Genomic DNA, 19,943 nt, shown 5'->3' with positions numbered 1-19,943 from the left:
ACAGTTTTGTTCTATAGAGTTATCTTTATCATATTTCACGGGAAACATGGCCATCAAGCTAATATTCCCTGATATGGTTAGTGTATAAACTTAGCTAGAGAAGTGTGTCTCCCTCTATCTCTCTCACATACAGACACACACATTCACACACAGAGGACCCTCGACTGTATTCCTGCCCACACTCACTAAACACTGCCAGTTGTCACACACCGCAGAGGACACAAGCTCTAGATGTGCATGTGGTCACGTTTACTCCATACTATAGGCAAAAGCATACAAATAATATTCCTTCTCATGTGCACCCATAGGCACACTGACTTAAAATGTTTATGTGAGGACACATAAGGGAACTGTGGGCTGCATATACATCCCAGTTTGCAAATCTTATCTTACAACCCACATTTACAAATTGGAGATTTAGATACCTAAGGTCCAGGAACCCCTGCCATCAAAAACAACAATAGGACCTAGTTTTGATAGTCATGGTGCTTTTCCTTTTCATCCAACAGAACTGTATTGACAAAAACATTTTCTTTGAGTTACACAAGAGCAGAGAATTGTTTACAAACCTCTGCCCCCAAATAATGAATTTGGAACAGAAACTAAGAGTGCCCTCACTGAAAGTGCTGAAAGGGACATAGTTATCTTTATACAGAAGAAACATGTAGCAAATATAGTTGGTGTGGTGACTGTCCCCACAGGTCACCACTTTCCCCAGTGCCCCACCCCTTGCCAATACCTACAAAACAAATCTTTAGGGCTTTCTACTCTGGGACAACCAATGTATAAACATCAGGGTGACCCCAGCATAGGCATCTTGTTGTGTCTGGAGGAGACTGGCCATTTGTGCCAGAGGGGAAGGGGCCAGGCCCTACCTTCCCACCCTCACGGGCTGCAGAGGAAAAGGAGTGGCCAGTTTCTCCTCCTCTCCCCCCCTTCCTTAAAAACTGTGTATAAGAATTCCAATACAGTCTTCTCACAGAGGGGAAAAAAAGAAAGAAAGAAAAAAAAAAAGAAAGCCCTACCATCAACCCTGCACATTTAACTGCGACAGACGGAGACATCTGGCAGAAGGGCGGTGGAGCCAAGAAAATTCCTATAAATTTAAATTCGATGATGGTTACAATTAACTCCACAACAAACGTGTACTTAAACGGAAAGCGTTTCTGGGCGTTCGGACACAGCTCGAGCTGCACGTGAGAAAGGGGAGCTTAAGAGTAGCGGTGGAATGTCCTCAGCTTGAGAGCTAGAGGAAGCTACAGCCACACTCTTGGACCTTCCAGTGGAGAAGGGCTCCAGGCCAGGCAACACCAGCCTACCTCACCTCTGCATGCCTGTCCTCACCGGCTGGGTTCTGTCGCCGGCCTGTCTCCTCCTCCACCGCCGCCTTGGGAGCATGGAGGGTTTTAAGAGGAGAGGGGTTAATAAAAGGGTCAAATAAAATCATAATATTGAACAGAATGAAATATCTTTATTTTCCACCAAAAAAAAAAAAAATTCACAGCAATCCCTCTGGGATGGGAGCAGGAGGGGGATTGCACATGTACACACGCACTCACGCATATGGAGAGAGATGGGTGATTCAATCTCATTCTAGGCGCCCTCCCCCCATCCCCTCCAGGTAGAAAGAAATGCCTGTGAAATTTATTTACAAAAATTCAGGCCCCAGCATGAGGAGGCTCCCAGTTCCATCTCCCTACTGCCTCCTCCAACCCAATCTTTGTTGTTGTTGTTGTTGTTTTTAAAAAAGAGGAGGTAACTGCATAGACTATAGCTATAAATCCATGAAGTGGGGCACTGCTGGGATAAACAGTTAGGATACCTCAACGCACCAGTTGAATTTCAAAGGAGGGCTCTACACATTCACGGGGAGAACAAGTAGGCTCGGGCGGGGCCTGGGCGGAGACGGAGGTAGGACACGGACTTTGCACACCTAACACCAGGTCGAAAGTACAAGAATTTCACAGCAAGGCAGGATCACATTTAGCTGCCCCCTAGCAGTGGGGCAAGGTGGGATAGGGGCGGGGAGCCCGAGCGAGGTTTCCCTCTGCAGACAAGGTGTCTTAGCAGATTTTTTCACTTGGGCAAGGGAAGGCTTTTAGTTCAAGGATTGCTCGGCTCAAGCGCCCACTACTCTCGCCCCTCCCCCACCCAATCCGAGCAGCAAGACATTGTCGCGAGTTGTGTTTTCTTTTAAATAAAGAGTCTTGGCCTCGGCGCCAATGGTGTCCACTCGCCGTGGATCAGACACTTCCCTTCATTTCTTTTCCAGGCCCGGTCCCTGTCCCACAGTGAGAGTCAGACCGAAGGTGAAGGAGGTTTCGGACAGAAGTGCCGGCATTGGCAGTGGGGGCCAGCCCTGGCCACAGTCCAGTTTTCCACCCGTGGAAAGAAGACGAGTTAGAAAATAAAAAAATTAAAATAAAATAAAATAATTTCCCCCTTTCTCCCCCCTCCCCCAAAAGGGCCCGGTCTGCGGTTACAGTAGCGGATTTCCCGAGAAATACTGCAGCCGGTCTCTGCTCAGTTTTTTTTCTTTCATTCTTCTGTTCTGAAACCAAATTTTCACTTGTCGGTCCGTCAGGTTCAGCATCCGGGACAGCTGCAGCCGCTTCTCTTTGTTGATATACACGTTGAAGAAAAACTCTCGCTCCAGTTCCCGGATCTGGAATTTCGAATAAGGGCAGCGCTTCTTGCGGGTGCGGGGGGCGTCTGGAGGGAGGGGAGGGAGCAAGTGCGAGGAGAGGGGGAGAGAGACACGTGAGACCCGGGCGACCCCAGCCCGCTGAGAGCTCAGCAGCCCTTCTCCCAGCCCTCCCGCCAGGCCTCTGGCTCTCTACGCGCGGGCTGCAGCGCCGGGGCCAGCCTCGACCCCCCTGCCAGGGCTAGCTCATCCCAACCCCAGGCCACCGAGCGACCCGCGCCCCCTCCCCCTCGGGCGGGAGCATTGGCGGAAGGGCTCTGGGGGAGAAGGAAAGCCCGCTGGGGCCACGTGCGTCCCCTTGGGCCGCCTCCCTGCTCCCCCAAGCCCTCTGCGCCTTCCCGCCCTGCCCCCCTAGTGCTTCTGAAAGCCCACCACCCCTCCCCCAGAAATCTGGGGGAACCGCAGTAAATAGGCGCCGAGCAGTGAGATCTGGCGAGAGCAGTGGGAAGGCGGGGAGGAAGCCCGAGAGCAGGCACCAAGACAGCGAGACCAAGAGCCGCTTCCGGGGCCTTGGCGCCCCGGGACGCCCGCCGAGCGTCGCCTTCCACGCCGCAGCGCTGGGCAGTCACTGAGGCCGCAAACCCGGGAAAAGCGCGGAGCCCCCCGCCTGGAGCGCAGTGGAGCCCTGAGCCGCTTTTGCCCATTCCCCTGTCGCCGCTGACCCGCGGGGTGCTTGGGTTTGTGCTCAAGGACCCGCGAACGCGTAGTTTGAACATTTTCAAAAACAGTTTTAGAAAGAAGCACCGCAGACCTGGCTCGCCTCTTGGGTCGCAGGTTCTGCTCCATTGCCTCTCTCTCACCTCTCCCCCTCTCTGGGCTTCCCTCTGTCTTTCCCTCGCCCTCCCCTTTCTCCCCCTCCACCCCTCCCCTCCCTCCCACCCCCTGGCAGCCCGGCTCCCCATCCTTCCTTAAATGCTCCTCTAAGTTCACGATCAAAGTTAATATCGCCCGCAATGGTGGCGCTTTTAAAAATTTCACAGACCGAGGGAGATAACGGGGAGGGGGGTCCACCCGGCTTTTCCAAAGAGCCCTTTTCCCTCCCTCCCCACCCCTTCTCCATCGTAAAAAGTCGAGTCGTTGGGAGAGAGGGCTTTGTAGGTTATAATAAAATCCTTTGAATGCTTATAAAACTCCACATAAAATCGGACTGACCCAAAACACGAGGCCGTCCCCGCTCCCCTTGCCTCCCCCTGCTCTAGCCCGCCCTCCCCGCTCCCTCCCTCGCCGCCCGCCTGCTCCGGGCCGCTGCTACCTACTGGGGGCGGCTCCCTTGGCTGGCTCCTTGGCCGCCGAGTGGGCTGAACCGGACGAGCTGGGATTCGTATTCTCCTCCTCGGCCTCGGCCTCAGCACCCGCTTCAGCCCGGGACGCCAGTCCCGAGGCCGGGGGCGGCTCGGGCTCCCCCTTGGCCTCACCCTTGCCTGAGCAGGGGGGCTCGGCGGGCGCGTCGCTGCCACCGCAGTAGGCGTTGTCGAAGAAACGGTCGAAGGCTTGAGGCAGGACGCTGTTCTTGTTGACTGAGGAGTAGAAGCCGGCGGGGGCTGCATGCGGGGCGCTGGGGTGGTGGTGGCCGCCGTAGGAGCCTTCGTTTTTCATGAGGATCTCGGTGACGGTGGAAGGAGGCAGACACTCCCGGTGCATGAGCTCGTCGGCCGCTGCATAGCAGGAGGAGTAGCTGTTCCGATGATGCCACTTGCCGGATGGCTCCAGGCCGTAGGGGACCTCCCGAACCGGGGGCACTTGGGCCGAGTAGGGATAGGAGATCTGACGAGAGGGGGCCTGGGGCAGGAAGGAGGAGACCGTGGAGAACTCGGGCACGTAGTAAGTGCAACTGGGCAGATAGAGGTTGGAGGCGCAGCTCCCTCGCTCGCCGAAATCGGCGCCCCTCTCCTTGCGCGACGGCGAGCAGAAGTTGCCCAGGTTGACTGAGTTGAACATCGTTCTCCTCTCCTGCCGGCTCTGGTTGGAGGTTTTGGACCCGGTGTAGCGAGGGGGGAAAATTTGGGAAGGCGAGATGACGCGTTATCCGTCTTAGTCTCTCTCCCCGAGCACGTGATCCAAAGTAGATATTGTCATATATCAGTTCGGAGCACTTCGCAGACGTAGGAGGGGTTCTCTCTTAGGTAAGATCGGGGACGTTCAGGCGATTGGTTTGCAAACACCGCAGAAACATTATGAAAATCAATTGCAGATTTGTATTCGTTTTTCTCTCGTCACTCCCCTCCTCTCCATTCCACAGAGCGAGCAAAGCAGGAGAGAGAGGGTTGGGGTGGGGTGGGCAGTGGGATGGGCGGGGGTGGTGGCTGGGAGGGGGTAATTGTATTTTTTTTCTAGCTGCTGCTCTTTTCCTTCCCCCCAGGACTGGGGGGAGGAGGAGGGTTTTCACAGACGGGGGTCTTGCCTCCTCCCTGTGTTCAGCAGGAGACTGGGGTGGGAGTGAGGTCTTCTTTCCCCACAGCTTGATTTCCCGAGGAGGAGTGAATCCTTCCCCCCAAGTCTCAGGGACTCTTACCCCTCCAACCCGCAGAGTCGGCGCCTGTGTACAAGAGCTTAAAGAAGTCGATTCTTTTCCTGGCTAAAGCTGGGTGTCAAGATTCCCATTCTGGAATATTTGGAGAGACTCCCCAAAAGAGTAGCCGAAGTTTCCCAAAGGTGAGACAGCCCAGCTGCAAGCCAGTGTCCCAACTTTGTCTCGCTTGCTGTGCTGCCGGCTAGGGACTCAGATTAGTCATAAACGAGTGGTGAGCAGTGCGCCAGCCGCCCAGCCGGTGCCTGGCGAAGTCTGGGAAAAACGTTCTCTAATGTTGTGTTAAATATTTAGTATGAGAAAGTGGCCCTGGGTGAATATTTCATGCCTGCCTTTATTGTCAATCAATGCGCAGAAAGCTACATCCACTGTGGATTTTAAAATCCCAAACCCCAAAGAAAAAGATTGGAATGATAGCCATGTATCTTTTCTGTCGGGTCCCTTTGGGTTGGGGACTCAGCCTCAGCTAGTGGGTTGAAAACAAGCCTGGTGTCGGGGCCCAGGAAGGATATGGCGAGGGGACTAGGTTTGGGGCTCCTATCCTTGAGTGATTGGGGGGACTGTGAAGTGGATGGTGAAGCCTGGTTTGGGTCCCCAGTATAGACCAGCAGGACAGTGGAAAGGAGCTGTGGACCCTGGGGTGAGCAGGGCAGGGCCAGGGGCCACTCCCTAGTGGGTGCCCTCGACCCCTCTCCCTGGGGCTGTAGCCAGACCTTAGTGCCTTCATCCTGTTTCTCAGTCCTGCCCTGCCCTCCTCCAACTCTGTCAGCCTCCTGGATATCTGGGGCCCAAGGGGTAGACTCAATGATTCTGCCCTCTCTTGCCTCCCATTCCTCTAGGCACCACAGGACACATCTGGGCAGCTGAAAATCACTTTATTGAAAGGTTCTGGACTAGGTCTAAGGGGCCAGAGCAATCAGCATGAGCAGAAACCAACCTTGGATCCAAGAAGGAGCCCTCAGGGCACAATTTGTTTGGGAAAGAAGGGACGAACTGAAGCCCCCAAGGATTCAGCTCATTGCACTCTCAGAAAAGCCAAAAATAGCCCAAACCCTCCTTACACTCCTAACTCTTAGTTTAAATCAGTTTCTACTTTAAAATTTTTATTTGGATTTGATTTTCCTTGATGAAGCATGATGAGGTGCTGAGGCCCCCAAACCAGATAGGGAGGACACTACACATAGAGTGGTACCTTGTCTCCAAATGCAATCCCCCAAATCCATTTCTCTTTAACACTCCTGCCTCCCCAAACTTGCTCAGCCTTTAGAGCCACACCCCTGTGTGGAGTCTGCCTTGACCATGGGTCCTATTCTCAGGGTGGCTCTGAAATACTTGTGGATGGGCCTCCAGTGCCCAGCTACCCACTCAGTGCTGGGTGCTGCTTCCTGAGCCCTTCTTTAGTTCTGGCCAGATCATAACTGAAGGCAAAGAGAAACTAGATTCTGTCTTTGCTAAAGAGTGGGACTTCTCCTGTCGGAAGGGGGCCACAAAAAGAAAACTCTGTTGCATTTCCTCCTTCCTCTAGCCCTTTTTATAGGGTGAGCTGGGGCCAGCATTTTTAATTATAGTGGTGGAAAACTATGGACTGTGGCGTTTATGGGGTTCTTGCTGACCTCATTAAACTCGAGTTTATTGGAGGAAAAATGCTCCCCAAACAGTGATAGGAACCAGCAAGAGGGAGGCAAGAGGTACCCTTATCCCTTGCAGAGGTGTGGATGAGGGCTCAGAGTCTCAGATCCCCGTTTCCCCACTTCTCCAAGGCTCTGCTTCCTTCCCCCTCCTGGCCTCCAGGGTGTTATGGGACCCAATACCCTAAGGCCTATTCTGCACAGCTAGGACCTGGGGGAAGGGGGGAGTTGCTTCCTCTGAGGAGACAGCTTGTGGGCCTGAGCACTTGAATTTGACCACCACAAAGTTTATTCCGGGGCCACCATAAAAGTGAGCCAGGCGGCTGCAAAGAGCTGCTGGCGGCCCTATTTCCTTGAAACAAAAAAGAAAGGCAAAAAACAATGTCAAGGAGTTGATGTCCAGAAAACTCTGGGGTCTCCCAACAGAGACTTCTGGGAAGTAATATTCTTCCCCCTAAAAGTAAGGCGCCAAGTTTAAATTTTTTTCTAGTGTTGGTCTGACTTTTAATTTTTCAACTTTAAAAAATCCCAGCTGCTGGGGTCAAGGAAAGAAGGCCCTGGCCACTGTGGTCAGCTAGATATTGATTGGCAAAAATGCCCACGATGTGGAGTAGCGGCCTCCCTGCCCAGCCCTTGGTCCAGGCCACCCAGAAGCATCTGCTGAGCTGCTTACCCCAGGCTGCACCTTCTAGTCTACAGCTTCTGGCCAGGGCCTCCTAGACATGATACCCATTTGTGGCCCCCAATCCCTTGCCTGGCAGACCCCATTCCAGATGGCTCCCCCCCCCACCTGATGGGTGCCTGTGGCCTCTCCATCCCTCTGGAGTCTGAGCCTTCACCTGAAATCCTCTGCTGCTGCAGGGCTATCCTGCCTTCCCCACTGGGTCTCGGTGGCCTCCGTCAGTGCCTCCCGCCTGCCTGGCCGCTAGCAGGAGGCTGTGGTCTGGGCGGCTGCCGTGGTAGTCTGGTAGTCTGGCCAGGGCCACGACAGACTCTAGAGCCCTTCCCTCTCACACACAGACAACAGGGGTGGCTTCAAAAGGGGGCAGTATCTTCTATTCAGGCCTGGGCGGCCCCCAGCGCTGCCTCTCCACACAGCACTGGGGGCCCCCTGCAGATTGTCTACCTTCCGTTGCTGCTCTGGGTTCTAGAGAGCAGATCCTGGTAGGGAAAAAGGCCTGCCCCACAGACCATGAGCCAGGAGGAAAACCCTGAGAGGAAAAAGGGGTCCCGTAAGAGTTTTGGTGGGCTTGGATTATAAATTCAGCCCCGTGTGGAGTCAATCAAAAGATAAGTGGAGAGTCCCACGCATGGACACCCTCAGTTCCCAGGCTGGACCAGCAAGGAGGAGCCATCATTAGAAATTGGCTTGCACCTTTTTGCACACACTTCTCTTCCTTAGTGCAATATCGCCGTGTTTGATATCCCTTTACTGTGCTCTGAGATTTTCAGGCCAAGGCTTTATCTTGTACCCACATGGGACATCCCAGCTCCATCCCAGAAAGGAAAGGAGAAGGAGGTGGCACTACCGGCGCACGGCTATCGTCTCTCCTCAGCACTGGCCATATCCCCAAGCCCGAGGCCCCAAGTCAGGCCACTAAGTTAGTGAACCCTACTCCAAGGTTCCTCCAGCCCATGGCCTATGGACTAGGTGGGGGGGAGGCAGCCCCTCCATCCAGCAACCTCACCCAGCTTCCTCCACAGAGGGATTGTACCCGCAGGCTAGAAACGCGACCCCATTTCTCCCTATAAAAGCCCCATTTTACGAGCCAGTTTCACTGGGCCCCTCACCAAATGCTCTAAAATGAAGGAAACGTCTTAAAAAGCGGTCTGGAAATGGAGCCGCTGCCATTGGGCCTTAGTTTCCAAAGCAAGTTGCAGCAGCACAGAAAATACCTTTTCTGGGCGGGACTGCCCTGTTGGGCCACCCGGATCTCCTGCCTCGCTGCGGAGCAGAGACCGGGTTGGCCCGAGCCGCCATCCCCCGGCTTTAGCGCCTACTTTAGGCTCGGGACCCAGTCCACACTGATCAAAGTGAGCTCTCGGCATTTTTATGAGATCAACTTCAGTGGCTCTTTACTTGTAATCAGACGCCTGGGTCGAAAATGCAAAAGGGAACAGGCCACCAATCCAAAAAGGAAAAGGGGGGGGGGAAGAGAGAGAGAAAGAGAGAGAGAGAGGGAGAGGGAGAGGGAGAGGGAGGCAGGCAAGGGGTGAAAAAATTCGGGTGATACAGAAAAAGAAGATTCTAGTCACCAACAAAAAAAGACCCTTTGCCTGCAGCAAGAATAGTTTTTTGTGTCCCAGCCTCCAGGCACTGTCTTCTGCTTGCACACTTCGCCCAGATTTCCGGGATCCCAGACGCCAGGGCCAGCAGCGGGGAACCCTGACTCGCCTACGCTCTGAAGCTTGATCCGAAAGCTTCCACAGGGTGGACGCGCTGCGTGGGGGGAGTGTAGTGGCCTAGGCCTGCTCTTCTCAGCAGGGAAACGGCCTTCTGCTGGCGATTTAAAAGTCTCCCCCATTTTGCTGCTATCCTCTCTGTGGTCTCCGTGGTTCTCCCGTCATTACAGCAGAAGTTGAGTTACAGGAAGATTCGCCAGAGATTTATCGCCTGGCCCCAAACTTGGAGAGCCTAGTTGTCATAAACAGCAGTCTATTGTCTAGACTTTTATCTCCGGGTATGGATCGTGCATTAGCGAGGCTCAGGAGACACCGGCTGGCTCTGTGGGAGTGTGCATGTAGCTAGTGCCTGCCCCAGCCCCAGGGGTTTCTTTGGGTCATTTTAGGAGAATACAAATTCATGTGTATGCTCAGAGCTGGGCAGGTATACCTGAGCATCCACACGTGGAGGCCAGAGATAGAGAAAGATCTCTTTCTTTGTGTGTCTGGGAACATTCCAGTGCGTGTACTTGTGTGTTGGGTGAGAATTTGTCACGGTGTGCTTTGTTTCTGGGGCATTTTAAGTGTTCCTGTCTGGGCTTTTGCGGGTTTTATTAACCTGCATCCGCTTGGCCTGTTTATGCCCCTTCGAAGCAGATCATCTGGTGTTTTTCAATATCGGAGCCCATTGTGTGTGTTTGGCTTCTCTGAGCAAATGTTTTGGGTGATACCTTCCCAGCCTTACCCTCTCAGATTCACCCACCCACCCTGAATCGTACCTCAGCCTCTGCCTTCACCAGGGTGTCTGGCCCTGTCCCACTCTGTACAAGTCCCTAAATCTCCAAAGTGCCTGCCAATTTTCTGTCACAGACATGAAGCACATTTTTGCAGGATGAGGTCTGGCTATCACTATCTTTCCCACACTAAGGGGAAGGGTCCCAGCTCGTAAACCCCCTCGCTTCCTGGGGCTCCCCTTCCCAGGCTGAGGAGACATTAGAAAGGGCTTCTCTAGTCCCTTTCGACCATTTAAAATACTCTCCACAGAACTCTGGATACTGCCAAAGAGGGCCTGCTGTTCCCACCCTGTGGCTTCCTGGCAACAAATGTCCCCACCCTTGGCTACCCCCTCAGCCCCCGTGAGTCCAGACACTTGGTGACACAAGTGGCACTTTGCCCAGATGAAATATCTATGAGAGAAACACTTATCACCTTAGATCTCAGAGTCAGAAGCTGCTTTGAAAGCCAGGATCCTTTAACACCATCAGAAATCATCAAATCCTCCCCCTTCGTTTTTCATTTTTGGTACACAGGGTAGGAGGGCACCAGCCACTGAGGCCTGGGAGCTGCGTAAACCACCCCCACTGCTCCTGGCTGCTCCCACCCAACCCTAGGCCCCACTTCAGGTCCCTAATGGCCCTGGGGTGCTCTCAACCAGGTAGATGAAGTGGGAGGGGGCTAATTCCAGAGGCTGGTATTCCAGTTGGTGAGGGTGGCGGTGACAAAAATTGGGGGCTTTTAAAGCATCATATTTAACCGGAATCCCTCATCATTGCCTTCTGAGCCTCCTTCCTTGCCATTTAGAATTCCAATTTAAAAAGCAACGGTTAGGCCTTAAAATGGCTCCATGAGCTCAGAAGAGACGAAAACAAGCTGTGAAGTTCAGGGGAAAAGGTGATGAGTCGCCTGCAGATATCCCCACATCAGTACCCTGTCTCTCTTGTCTCATCCCCAGTGCTACAGAGGAAGAGGATCAAGGACCCCAGTTTAGGCTCCTTCCCCCGGAGCCTCCAGCTGAGCCGGCCTGCTGCACGCCGCTGCCGCGGAGCTCACTGTCTCACTAGCCGGCTGCTGCGCCGCCTTAGCCTTACTCTTCGTGTCTCCCTGCTCCCCTCCATTCCTGGCTCCCTTCTCACCAAGACCAACAAGTATCTAATACACTTGTTTCTCTGCACACAAGGCCTCGGCTGAGCCCGCTCAGCGACCGGGGGTCGCTGCAGAAGTACCGGGTCCTTGCGTGGTCGCGCTTTGCTACCGACCTCGCCGACTGCAGCCCCCGTCTTTGCTAGTTGCCGGGTTAAAACGCTTTTCTCGCACTTGCCAGATTCTCCCCCTTTCTTTCCGCCTCTGATCTGAGAAATAAATAAATCCAAGTGTCCTGCAGCACCGGCCCTCCCGCCCGTGCTGCCTCACTTCTCCTTACCGAATGTACCGCCTTGTGTTCTGAAGGAAACCGTAATATTCAGACATTTAAGCTGTAAATGAACTTTTCTGTATGACGTTTAGTTTTCTCTCCAGTTCTTAGGTCCTGCTCTGCTTCGCGATGCCATGGAACGGATTTAGAAGTCTGCGGTAGGAGAGCGGAGGAGTGGACAGACGGAGCCCAGAGTTACAGACAGCAGCGAGAGTACGGAAGACCGGGAGATGCGGAGGGGAGAAAAGAGGCGTGGGGGAGGGGCGGGGGAGGGGGCCCAGCTGGCGGGGAGCGGAGCCAGAGACAGAAGAGGAGAGAAAAGTTTCCCCGGAGTCTTCATTACTTGACGTGCCCGTCCACGGCTTACCCCAGCCGGCAGAGCTCGCCCCCAATAAAGGAAGGAGGGAGGTCTTTATTTTTTTTTTAAGGCCCCGAAGAGTCCGGTGTTTACAAGACGAGAAATGCCACGGCCACGTCCTGGCAGAGAGAAAGGCTGAAATGGAGGACCGACGCCTTCCTTATAAGGTACGATGCTAACTTGACCTTCACTTTGTCATGGCGCCCCCGCCCACCCAGACCGCTGCAGGCAGCGGGCAGAGCAACCGCCGACCCTCGCCTCTGCCTCCCGCCCTCCCTCCTTTCTCTTTCAGTCTCTCTCTCCTTATTTTCATTTCCATTCTTCTGTTTTCTCCTTCCCTTCTGCCTCCCTTTTCCTTTTATTTTCCTCTCGTCCTTTTCTCCTGCTGTCCATCCTGCCCCTCTTCTTTCACTCGTTCTTTTTACTCTTGCCCGCCAGCCCCATAGTAGTCCCTCAGTCCTCTCTCGCCTTGCTCTCTGGCACTGCTTCCACGGCAATCTTCCTCTCTCCCACAGCCTCCATCCTCTTGAATCTCAGAAACAAGGAAAAATATTTTTTATTTTAAGGAAAAATATTTTCAATCTTCTCATTCCCAAACTGAACTGACCTCCACAGACCCAGCCTGGCTTTTGCCCCCACCCAGGTGTCCCTGGGGAGGAAGACCCCAAGAAAGAAGGCCAATTTGGGATCAGAGGGGGCTTTACTCTGCACCTACTGCCCACTTGGGGATAACAATTAACTTGGTTTGGATAATATCCTGTGTTCCTCTCTCTGGCCTCACCTGCCGAGTCTCTGTGACCCCACTGGCCTTGGACTGAGAGTGAAACCTTCGATTGTGGGGGACATGGGGAGAGTAGAGCCCACTGCTTCTGAAACTGAGGGGGATGGAGTTCAGGTACCAAGTTTTTGTTCACCCTTTTCTGGGTTTTTAGCCCCTAAAATCCTACAGATTTAAGACATCTTGTGAGGGAATTTAGAGAATTAGGCATTTCTGGAGATGCAAAAAATAGGAAAAAGAAAGACTATCAGGACCTCTCTACCTTGCCTCTGCTGCCTCCCAGGCTTCAAAAGAGCATCCGACATTAACTCTAATCATATCTTGTGTGGCTATAAAATAATATAATCGACACCCCTATAATTATCTATTATTCACTTACTTGTGAGGATCGCAATACTAGAGGAGGCAGGTCTATGCAGACAAAGTAAAACCAAGCAGGGTAGGAGGAAAATGAAACTGGGTAAGAGGCCTTCAAACTGGATCATCTCTTGTACCTTCTTCAGTATGTCCCCAATCTGTAAGATCCTGCCTAGGGTCTCCTTGATTTAGAAGTAGCCATTTTGTAGGGCTTAGGGTGATATTGAGAGACCCTACCACCTCTTTTCCTCTATGTCCTGTACACCCCACTTCCCCTCCTCTGAACAGACACCAGAGAGGGTCAGACAATAAAGGGGACATGCTTTCTCTCTCCCTCTACAATTATCCGGATAATTACATGAATTCTTCCTTGAATACCATTGTGTAGTCAGTGTCGGGATTTCAGCAGGAAGTGTAGGGGACAGGATTCCAAATGGGGGAATTTGAGAGAGTCCTGCGTTCTTACATTCCCAGACTTTATAGTTCTGTCTAGTGTTACATTGTTTCTTCAGGCAAAGATCTTTGTTCCCCTTCAGTCATATTTCTCCCTTCCCCCTCCTTTTCTTTCTCTCTCCCTCCTCCTCCCTTATTTTTGGTCCCTTTAAAGGAGCCTCAGATCATCTTCTGCGCTTAATAGATGACTATAAAAGTAAAATTAATTCCCCCCTGCCCTTTAATATCAATATCTCTCCGTTAAGTATGCACATTGGCGAGAATAAACAAAATTAAGTGCTGCAACCCAAAGCAGCAATTACACCCAAGGTGTTTTTTTTTTTTCCCCCATTGGGTCTGGTTTATCTGGGGGTGTTCACTCTGGCACAAGATAACCAGGGGGTATTTGTATTTTTTTTTTACAAGCTCATTGGGGCATGATTCAGCACCCGACCTGGTAGAAAAAGCAACCACAAAGCCAGAGAGAAAGCCGAAAGAAGGAAGAGAGCGCCAGATGGAGATGAAAGTGAACCACAGAGAAATGCAGGGAAAGAAGCAAGGCGGCAGGTCCCTGAACAAGAACAAACGTGGCAGAGGGCGAGACAGTCACTCACGGACAGAGGTTTATATTTTAAATTTTTAAAAAATCCAATTTGGGGCTCCATGAAGGAAAGAAAAAATTTAGAGGAGAGGAGGAGAAGGAATTATCCAGGTCCCAGTTCACCACATGAACTCCCGCAGGAGAAAACTCTGGATAAACCCAAGCGGGCACCAGGGCAGCACCTGGCCACCTGGCTACGGTCATGCCCCACACGCTGCCAGGCCGGGTCGGGCCCTGGATAGCACCCCTTGCCCCCCACTTCCCACTCCCGCCTCCGCTTCCTCACTCTCCTTATCATCTCCATCTTCATGACGAGGCTTGTTAACAAGACCAGCGAGCTGGCCACGCACATCTATCTCAGGCGCGCGCTCAGCCGAGCAGCGGCCGGCGGGGGACTGGGAGGCGCTAATTAATTGATTCCTTTGGACTGTAAAATATGGCCGCGTCTACACGGAACCCATAAACTCATAAACAATATCTCTGCTGAGTGTGAGTGCACAGTCTCTCAAAGAATTTTTCCATAGGCATGTGTCCTGGATTTTTAGTTGAGAAGGAAAGACTCAAGTGGGACTATTCTTTAGTGGACAAAAAGAGTCATCTTGATGCCAGAAAAATGTCTCTCCAAAAGCCTTGAGTGTGGGCTTTGTTGGGAAATTTTTTTCTGCTGTTTATGTATACCTGGTCCAATTTAAGGGTGGGAACTGGATCTGAGAGGCGGAGTAGGCCAGAAGCCTCCCTGCCCTGGCTGGGTGCCGAGGAGTGGGGCTGCTCCCAGATTTGAGAGGGACATAGAAGCTGAAGTCCAGTCTTTGCTTCATGCTGCTCCCTTGACTCAAGATTTTAAAAAATGAATTTCAAAATTAAACAAACTTAACCTTTGAGAGTTTGTGAGGACCCAGCACACACCCGGGGATCCATCTGCCTGTTACATACCTTATCAGGCCACTGTGGCACCCCTTTTCCTAACCGGCAGCACAGAGTAACTCTATACTACACTTATTTTAGGTGTAGAAGAATGGGTCTTGAGACACGTGGGATGACCTAATTATATAACGTTGTTTCCATCGGCTGTGATTATGCAGTTGGACCCTGCAGCAAACAGAATTTTGTGCTCTGAATATAGACCCCCACTTGAGACAAGAAATGCAACAGAAATAGAAATAGAAGACCATTTATATAAATAATGCATTTAAAAGGGGGGGTTAAAAGACAAAAATAATAGAAAGACAGAAAAAGGCTCAACAGATGGAGATTGTCATTGCAAATGCCTGAGCTTCCTCCTGCTATTGTTTTTAAGATCACCAGAGAAATGTGTATTATAAATACAATCTGTGAACCTGAAGAATGTACTTCCAGTGTATTTGGTACATACCATGTATAAAAACATAATTTACAGAGTATGTCTACTGGGTAGATCTGCACTTTGTGTAAGTATAACAATATGATGTATTGTCTATGCTGTTTTTAATGTGGATATATGATCTGGATGCGTTTTCCATTTCCATTTTATATGCCCCATGGAGTATATATGCACACATAGCTAAGTAGACTCAGGAATGCACATTCCCTGTGTAGGATATATGTATGTGTAGTGTTTATATGTGTAAATAAAATTTTACATGTGGTGAATATACATGCTATATACAATCTTTTCCTGGTAGGTTGCTTCCCCATGCAGTAGATAAAATGCCTCTGTGTGTATGTTTTATAGAGAATTAGATTTTCCATGCCCAGAATGTCCATGTGATTTAGATATCTGTTCATTTTAGACTGTTACGGCGGCACTATGATCGGGTGTGTATGTTATGGAGCATCTTTTCAATGCTCCGTATGTGGACTATGCATCTTTCACAGAGAGCTTCCCAAGATGGGTTCCATCCGCACAGACCTGTCCTCCTTTTCTGGCAACAGACTAGTTCGGAGTGCGTAAAGGTCCAGCTGTGTTTGGTCTCATCGGGGTCCAGTTTCTTGGCTCCTATGCCAGGCTCCAGCAGTAGACACAGGCCTTAGCAGCCTCCGGGTCAGAGCCGCCAGCCAGAAGCAGCCTGGCGGAGGCGGAAGGGTCGGCCGCTGCTATGGGAACACCGCATGCCCAGCAGAGGGGAGGCCCTTAGGAGAAAGGTCTGGTTCCCGCAGCCTGGGCAGCACCTCGGACTCCGACTGCTCTTCGAGGTCTCCCACAAACTCACGCGGAGAAGAGCGATTGGGCAGGTCTGGGTCTCGGTGAGCAGTCTCCACTGCTCCGGCCAGCAGGGGTCATCCCGTCCTACGCGGGGACCCAGCAGCCCTCGGGAGGCGACCGGAGCTGCCGGCGCCGTTGGGCGAGGAGCTACGCCGTTGGGGAGCGCCCGGTTTCCTCTCCCCGGGATCCTGGGGCGGACCGGAGCCGGGACCAGGAGGACGGCGAACTGGGCCGGAGACTCAGAGCCCTCTCCACCGGGCCGGGGCACCGAGGGCTCCAGGCACGAGTTGGGGAGCGGCCCAGGCGCCCGCGTCATCCACCGGCGGCCGACACGCCTTTGTCTCGGGCCTCCCCTAGAGCGGCCACTGCGAGCACGGCGCGGGGCTGCGGCGGTGAACGGGGCAAGGCCGGGGAGTCCTGCGGCGGCCGACGCGGGCCGCAGGCCTCTCCGCGGAAAACCGGCAACTGTGTCAACCGAGGCAGACACAGAAGGGCGGCCGCTCCGGCCTAAGGCTCAGCATGTGCACGGCCGTGGGATCCCGGACCTGTCCACCACCTCACGCAGAGTTACACAGGAACCTTCCGCGCCTCCAGGTGCCCGCTGTGCAAAGGGTTGGCGGTTCCAGGGTGTGTTTGTCGCGCCGCCTGGGGCCTAAAAACCGCTCCTGCTTTCCCGGACTTGGCGGGGAGGGTGGGCGGGGGCTCTGGCCTGGCCGGAACCCGAGGTCCCCGGGGTTTGCTTTGTTCGCGGATCAGGGCCGCTGTCCCTGCTTCGCTCTGGGTCTGAGCCATCGATCGTGCCGGGTTTCCGGCTGCATTAACATCCGCAGAACCCGGACTGCCGGGCCCATCTCCTGCCAGCTCCATAGCGGCTTTAAATACCCAGCTTCGTCTGTGCAGGTCAGAGCGGAGCAGAACAACTGCGTGAATAATCAGGTCCAAATACAGAACTCATTTGGATGATGTCAGCTTACACACGCACCAGCAGAATTATTTGCTACCTAAATTATCCAGATAATTCTCCCTTTTTCTTGCTTTTCAACCCAGGTAGAGACACGGGGTGCTTTGTCTTAAAGTCAGCAGAGTAAATTGTAGTTTGGGGGATTAAACTAGACAGATAGTTGCAACGTAGACGCAATCCTCACCCAGATCCAGAGCTCAGCCGCACCCTGAGTATTTGGGTCGCGGTTCCAACCATGACCTCCTCTTTGGCCAGGAGATTCAAGGACTTGTTTTTTAGCCATGAGAAGGAGTCTATAGTGTCTTTCCTTCTCTGATAACTTCCCAAGTTATTGAGTCTCTGGGCCTGCATAGACACCACCCAACAAGGTTCCTTGTCTCTCAGATTGAGAGTGTCTCAGAATAAATCAAGGGAATAAATTAAAAGCCAGTTATTCACAGCACCCCTAAATTCTTTCCTTTCTTTTTAGCCAGTAATGTCTCCACTGTTAATCCTTCCTGTGTAGACACATCTTAAGAATCAATAGTCTTTTGCCCAGATTCACTGCAATTCACGCTCTCCCCCTCCCCACTTCCCTTTATTCAGACCCAGGCTCAGCCACCCAGTCCCTCCCCCAGCTCATGGCTGCCAAAAGTTACCCTTCCCCAGCCTTTCCTGCACTCTGTGGGCATTTGTATGGGCACTCCAAGGCTTGGAGTCCCCTTCCTGCAGGCATCCTTCAGCTGTGCAAGGCAGCTGAGGATTAGGGGTAAAGGGAGAATGCAATTTCAACTACATTCATTAGTTTCTCTAATTACAGGAATAAGGAAAGGGAGAGAAAGAAATATTTCAGGGCGGGAGGTGTGGCTTAGAATTTGGGCTCAGTGGGGGCCCCTGGTATTCCAGCACAAGCCTAGGAGGGTGGAGGAGGAATTCGGAGGAGACTGCCTAGACAAGGGCCAGACAGAATAGAAAGGGTACCTGGGGGAGGGGGGTGACAAGAGGCTCAAGGGTGAAGGTAGAGGAAAGGCTTTCCTTACAGAAGGAAGGGTGGAGGTGCAGAGGGCTCATGGACACAGCCTGATCTCACCATTGTCCTGACCCTGGGCCTCTCTCTGGCATGACCCGGAGAGAGTCCCTTGCTTTGAGAGGTGGAGCCTATTTCACCAGCCCCAAGGGGTCTTTAGTCCCCTGCCCAGTCATCTTGCAATGCACAAAATGTCCTCTCAGAATGAAGTTGCAAGATTAGGACCCCAGGATTGAAGGTCTGGGCCCATCAATACTGCCCCATCCCAGTCCCCAGGTCACTCTCACTGCCCCCATGTCCCAGCTCAGACTGCCAGTGCCCCTACCCCAACTTCTATTCTTTGAGTTCCTACAGCGCAGACCTCCTTTTCTGAAGCTTGTTTCGGCCTCTTCTGGGTTGTCCATGTTATTTTTATGGCCTCTTGACTCCTCAGAGCTCCCTCTCCTACCCCCAATCTACCACCCCCCAATTTTCTCTCTGCTAGTAATTGTTTGGGACTGGAGATGGCAGCTCATCAACAGATCTTGGTTGCTCATATATTTTTGTTGCTCCTGTACCTACTCTTCTTTTATTATTATACATTTATTATTTTTATTATTCACCTGAACTGGAAAAAATAATGTGGGAAACAGCTAGGAGGCGGGGGCTCCCATTTTTTCTGGGTAGAATTTTTATTTTTTAAAAAATCACATCATCATACATCCATGTTTTAATATTATTATTATTAATATTAATATGATGAAGCAACTCTGTACAAGGACTATATAAAGAGAAAACGTGCTAAAGACAGACATTTGAATTGGAGAGTACAGTACAGAGATCGGGGAGGGAGATAGGATAGGGGTGACTACCCACTGGGACTACACTAGGTACTAGCAACAGACACAGAGAACAGGACACAGGTTGACAGAGAAGCTCAAGTTTAAAGCAATGGGAAGAGAATATTGCATATATTTGTCCCCCAACTCCCTTTGGAGTGTTCTGATCTTCTCTACTAGGATGTGGGAGTCAGGCCAGGGTGATGGAGCTCGAGTCCAGGACCCTAGAGCCCACAAATGAGGTCACAGGAAGGACTGCATGAAGGGATACAGTGGGTAACCAGGCAAGGTGGGGGAGTGCCTCATACTCAGGGCAAGCTCATAGGAAACTGTGGACAGCTGGAATAGGGATGATTTCTGGAAACTTGTACATAGGTCAAAACACGTGTATGTGGGTAGGAAAGTGTCAGGTGTCAGGTGCCCATTGGGAGATGGAGGCCTGTGATTGTATCTCCACTTAGCAGGACCGCATGAGGACTTTGAGGCTACCTGCTTACAAGTGCAGTAGGGAGAGTGGGGTTGGCCCAGTGCTGTGCTGGGCTCAGCTGTGTCTATGTGTTTGTGCCTCTGCACAAGCCTGTACAGGAACTTGAAACTGTGTGATGGTGGGAGAGTGGGGGGCTCTGTGGATTGCCTTTGGAGGGTTTATTAGGGGAGACTCTACACAAGTAGTAAACACTCCAAGCCAGCAAACCGGTGTCACACTGTCCAGGCTGGACTTAACTCCTGTCAGTGCCCTGCTTCATACCCCTCTTGCTGCCGGCAAGGGCAAGACAGCAGATGGGAGGTTGGAGGACTCTTGAAGAGAGGGATAAAACAGAGCGTGGGAAGGCTGATGGGCTCTCTCACTGCTCCTCTCTATGAATCCAGCCCAGGATCTACTGGGCTGGGACTGAAGCCTGAGGAGTCTGTGATAAAAGGACCTCTGGCTTGGAGAAGCCACTTTCTGGCCTCCAACCGGTTCTAGGGATATGCCCTTGCCTCTGCTCTGGTCCTCGTACTCGTATTCGGAGGCGAA

General features: G+C 52.2%; 1 protein-coding gene across 1 annotated transcript; it reads right to left on the bottom strand.

Annotated features, from left to right (window-relative positions):
* Nucleotides 1-1,451: 1,451 nt before the first annotated feature.
* Nucleotides 1,452-4,756, bottom strand: HOXC11 (homeobox C11). The gene is made up of 2 exons (XM_008576037.1): nt 3,961-4,756; nt 1,452-2,712 (listed from the first exon to the last, which is right to left on the bottom strand). The coding sequence occupies exons 1-2, from the start codon at nt 4,640-4,642 to the stop codon at nt 2,480-2,482; spliced, it is 915 nt and encodes a 304-aa protein (XP_008574259.1). The 5' UTR covers nt 4,643-4,756; the 3' UTR covers nt 1,452-2,479.
* Between the last annotated feature and the right edge of the window lie 15,187 nt (nt 4,757-19,943).

This window comes from Galeopterus variegatus, unplaced genomic scaffold (genome assembly GCF_000696425.1).
Source record: "Galeopterus variegatus unplaced genomic scaffold, G_variegatus-3.0.2 Scaffold60, whole genome shotgun sequence".
In the NCBI taxonomy this organism is placed as follows: Eukaryota; Metazoa; Chordata; class Mammalia; order Dermoptera; family Cynocephalidae; genus Galeopterus; species Galeopterus variegatus.
Note: the sequence above shows the minus strand (reverse complement) of the source record. Positions and strands in the feature narration are given on the sequence as shown.

Bases quoted from the DNA above. Each gene is read 5' to 3' on its own strand.
- HOXC11 (XM_008576037.1), bottom strand. From the start codon at position 4,642: ATGTTCAACTCAGTCAACCTGGGCAACTTCTGCTCGCCGTCGCGCAAG. The intron at 2,713-3,960 runs GTAGGTAGCAGC...CCCTCCCTCCAG, and splicing joins AGCCAAGGGAGCCGCCCCCA to ACGCCCCCCGCACCCGCAAG.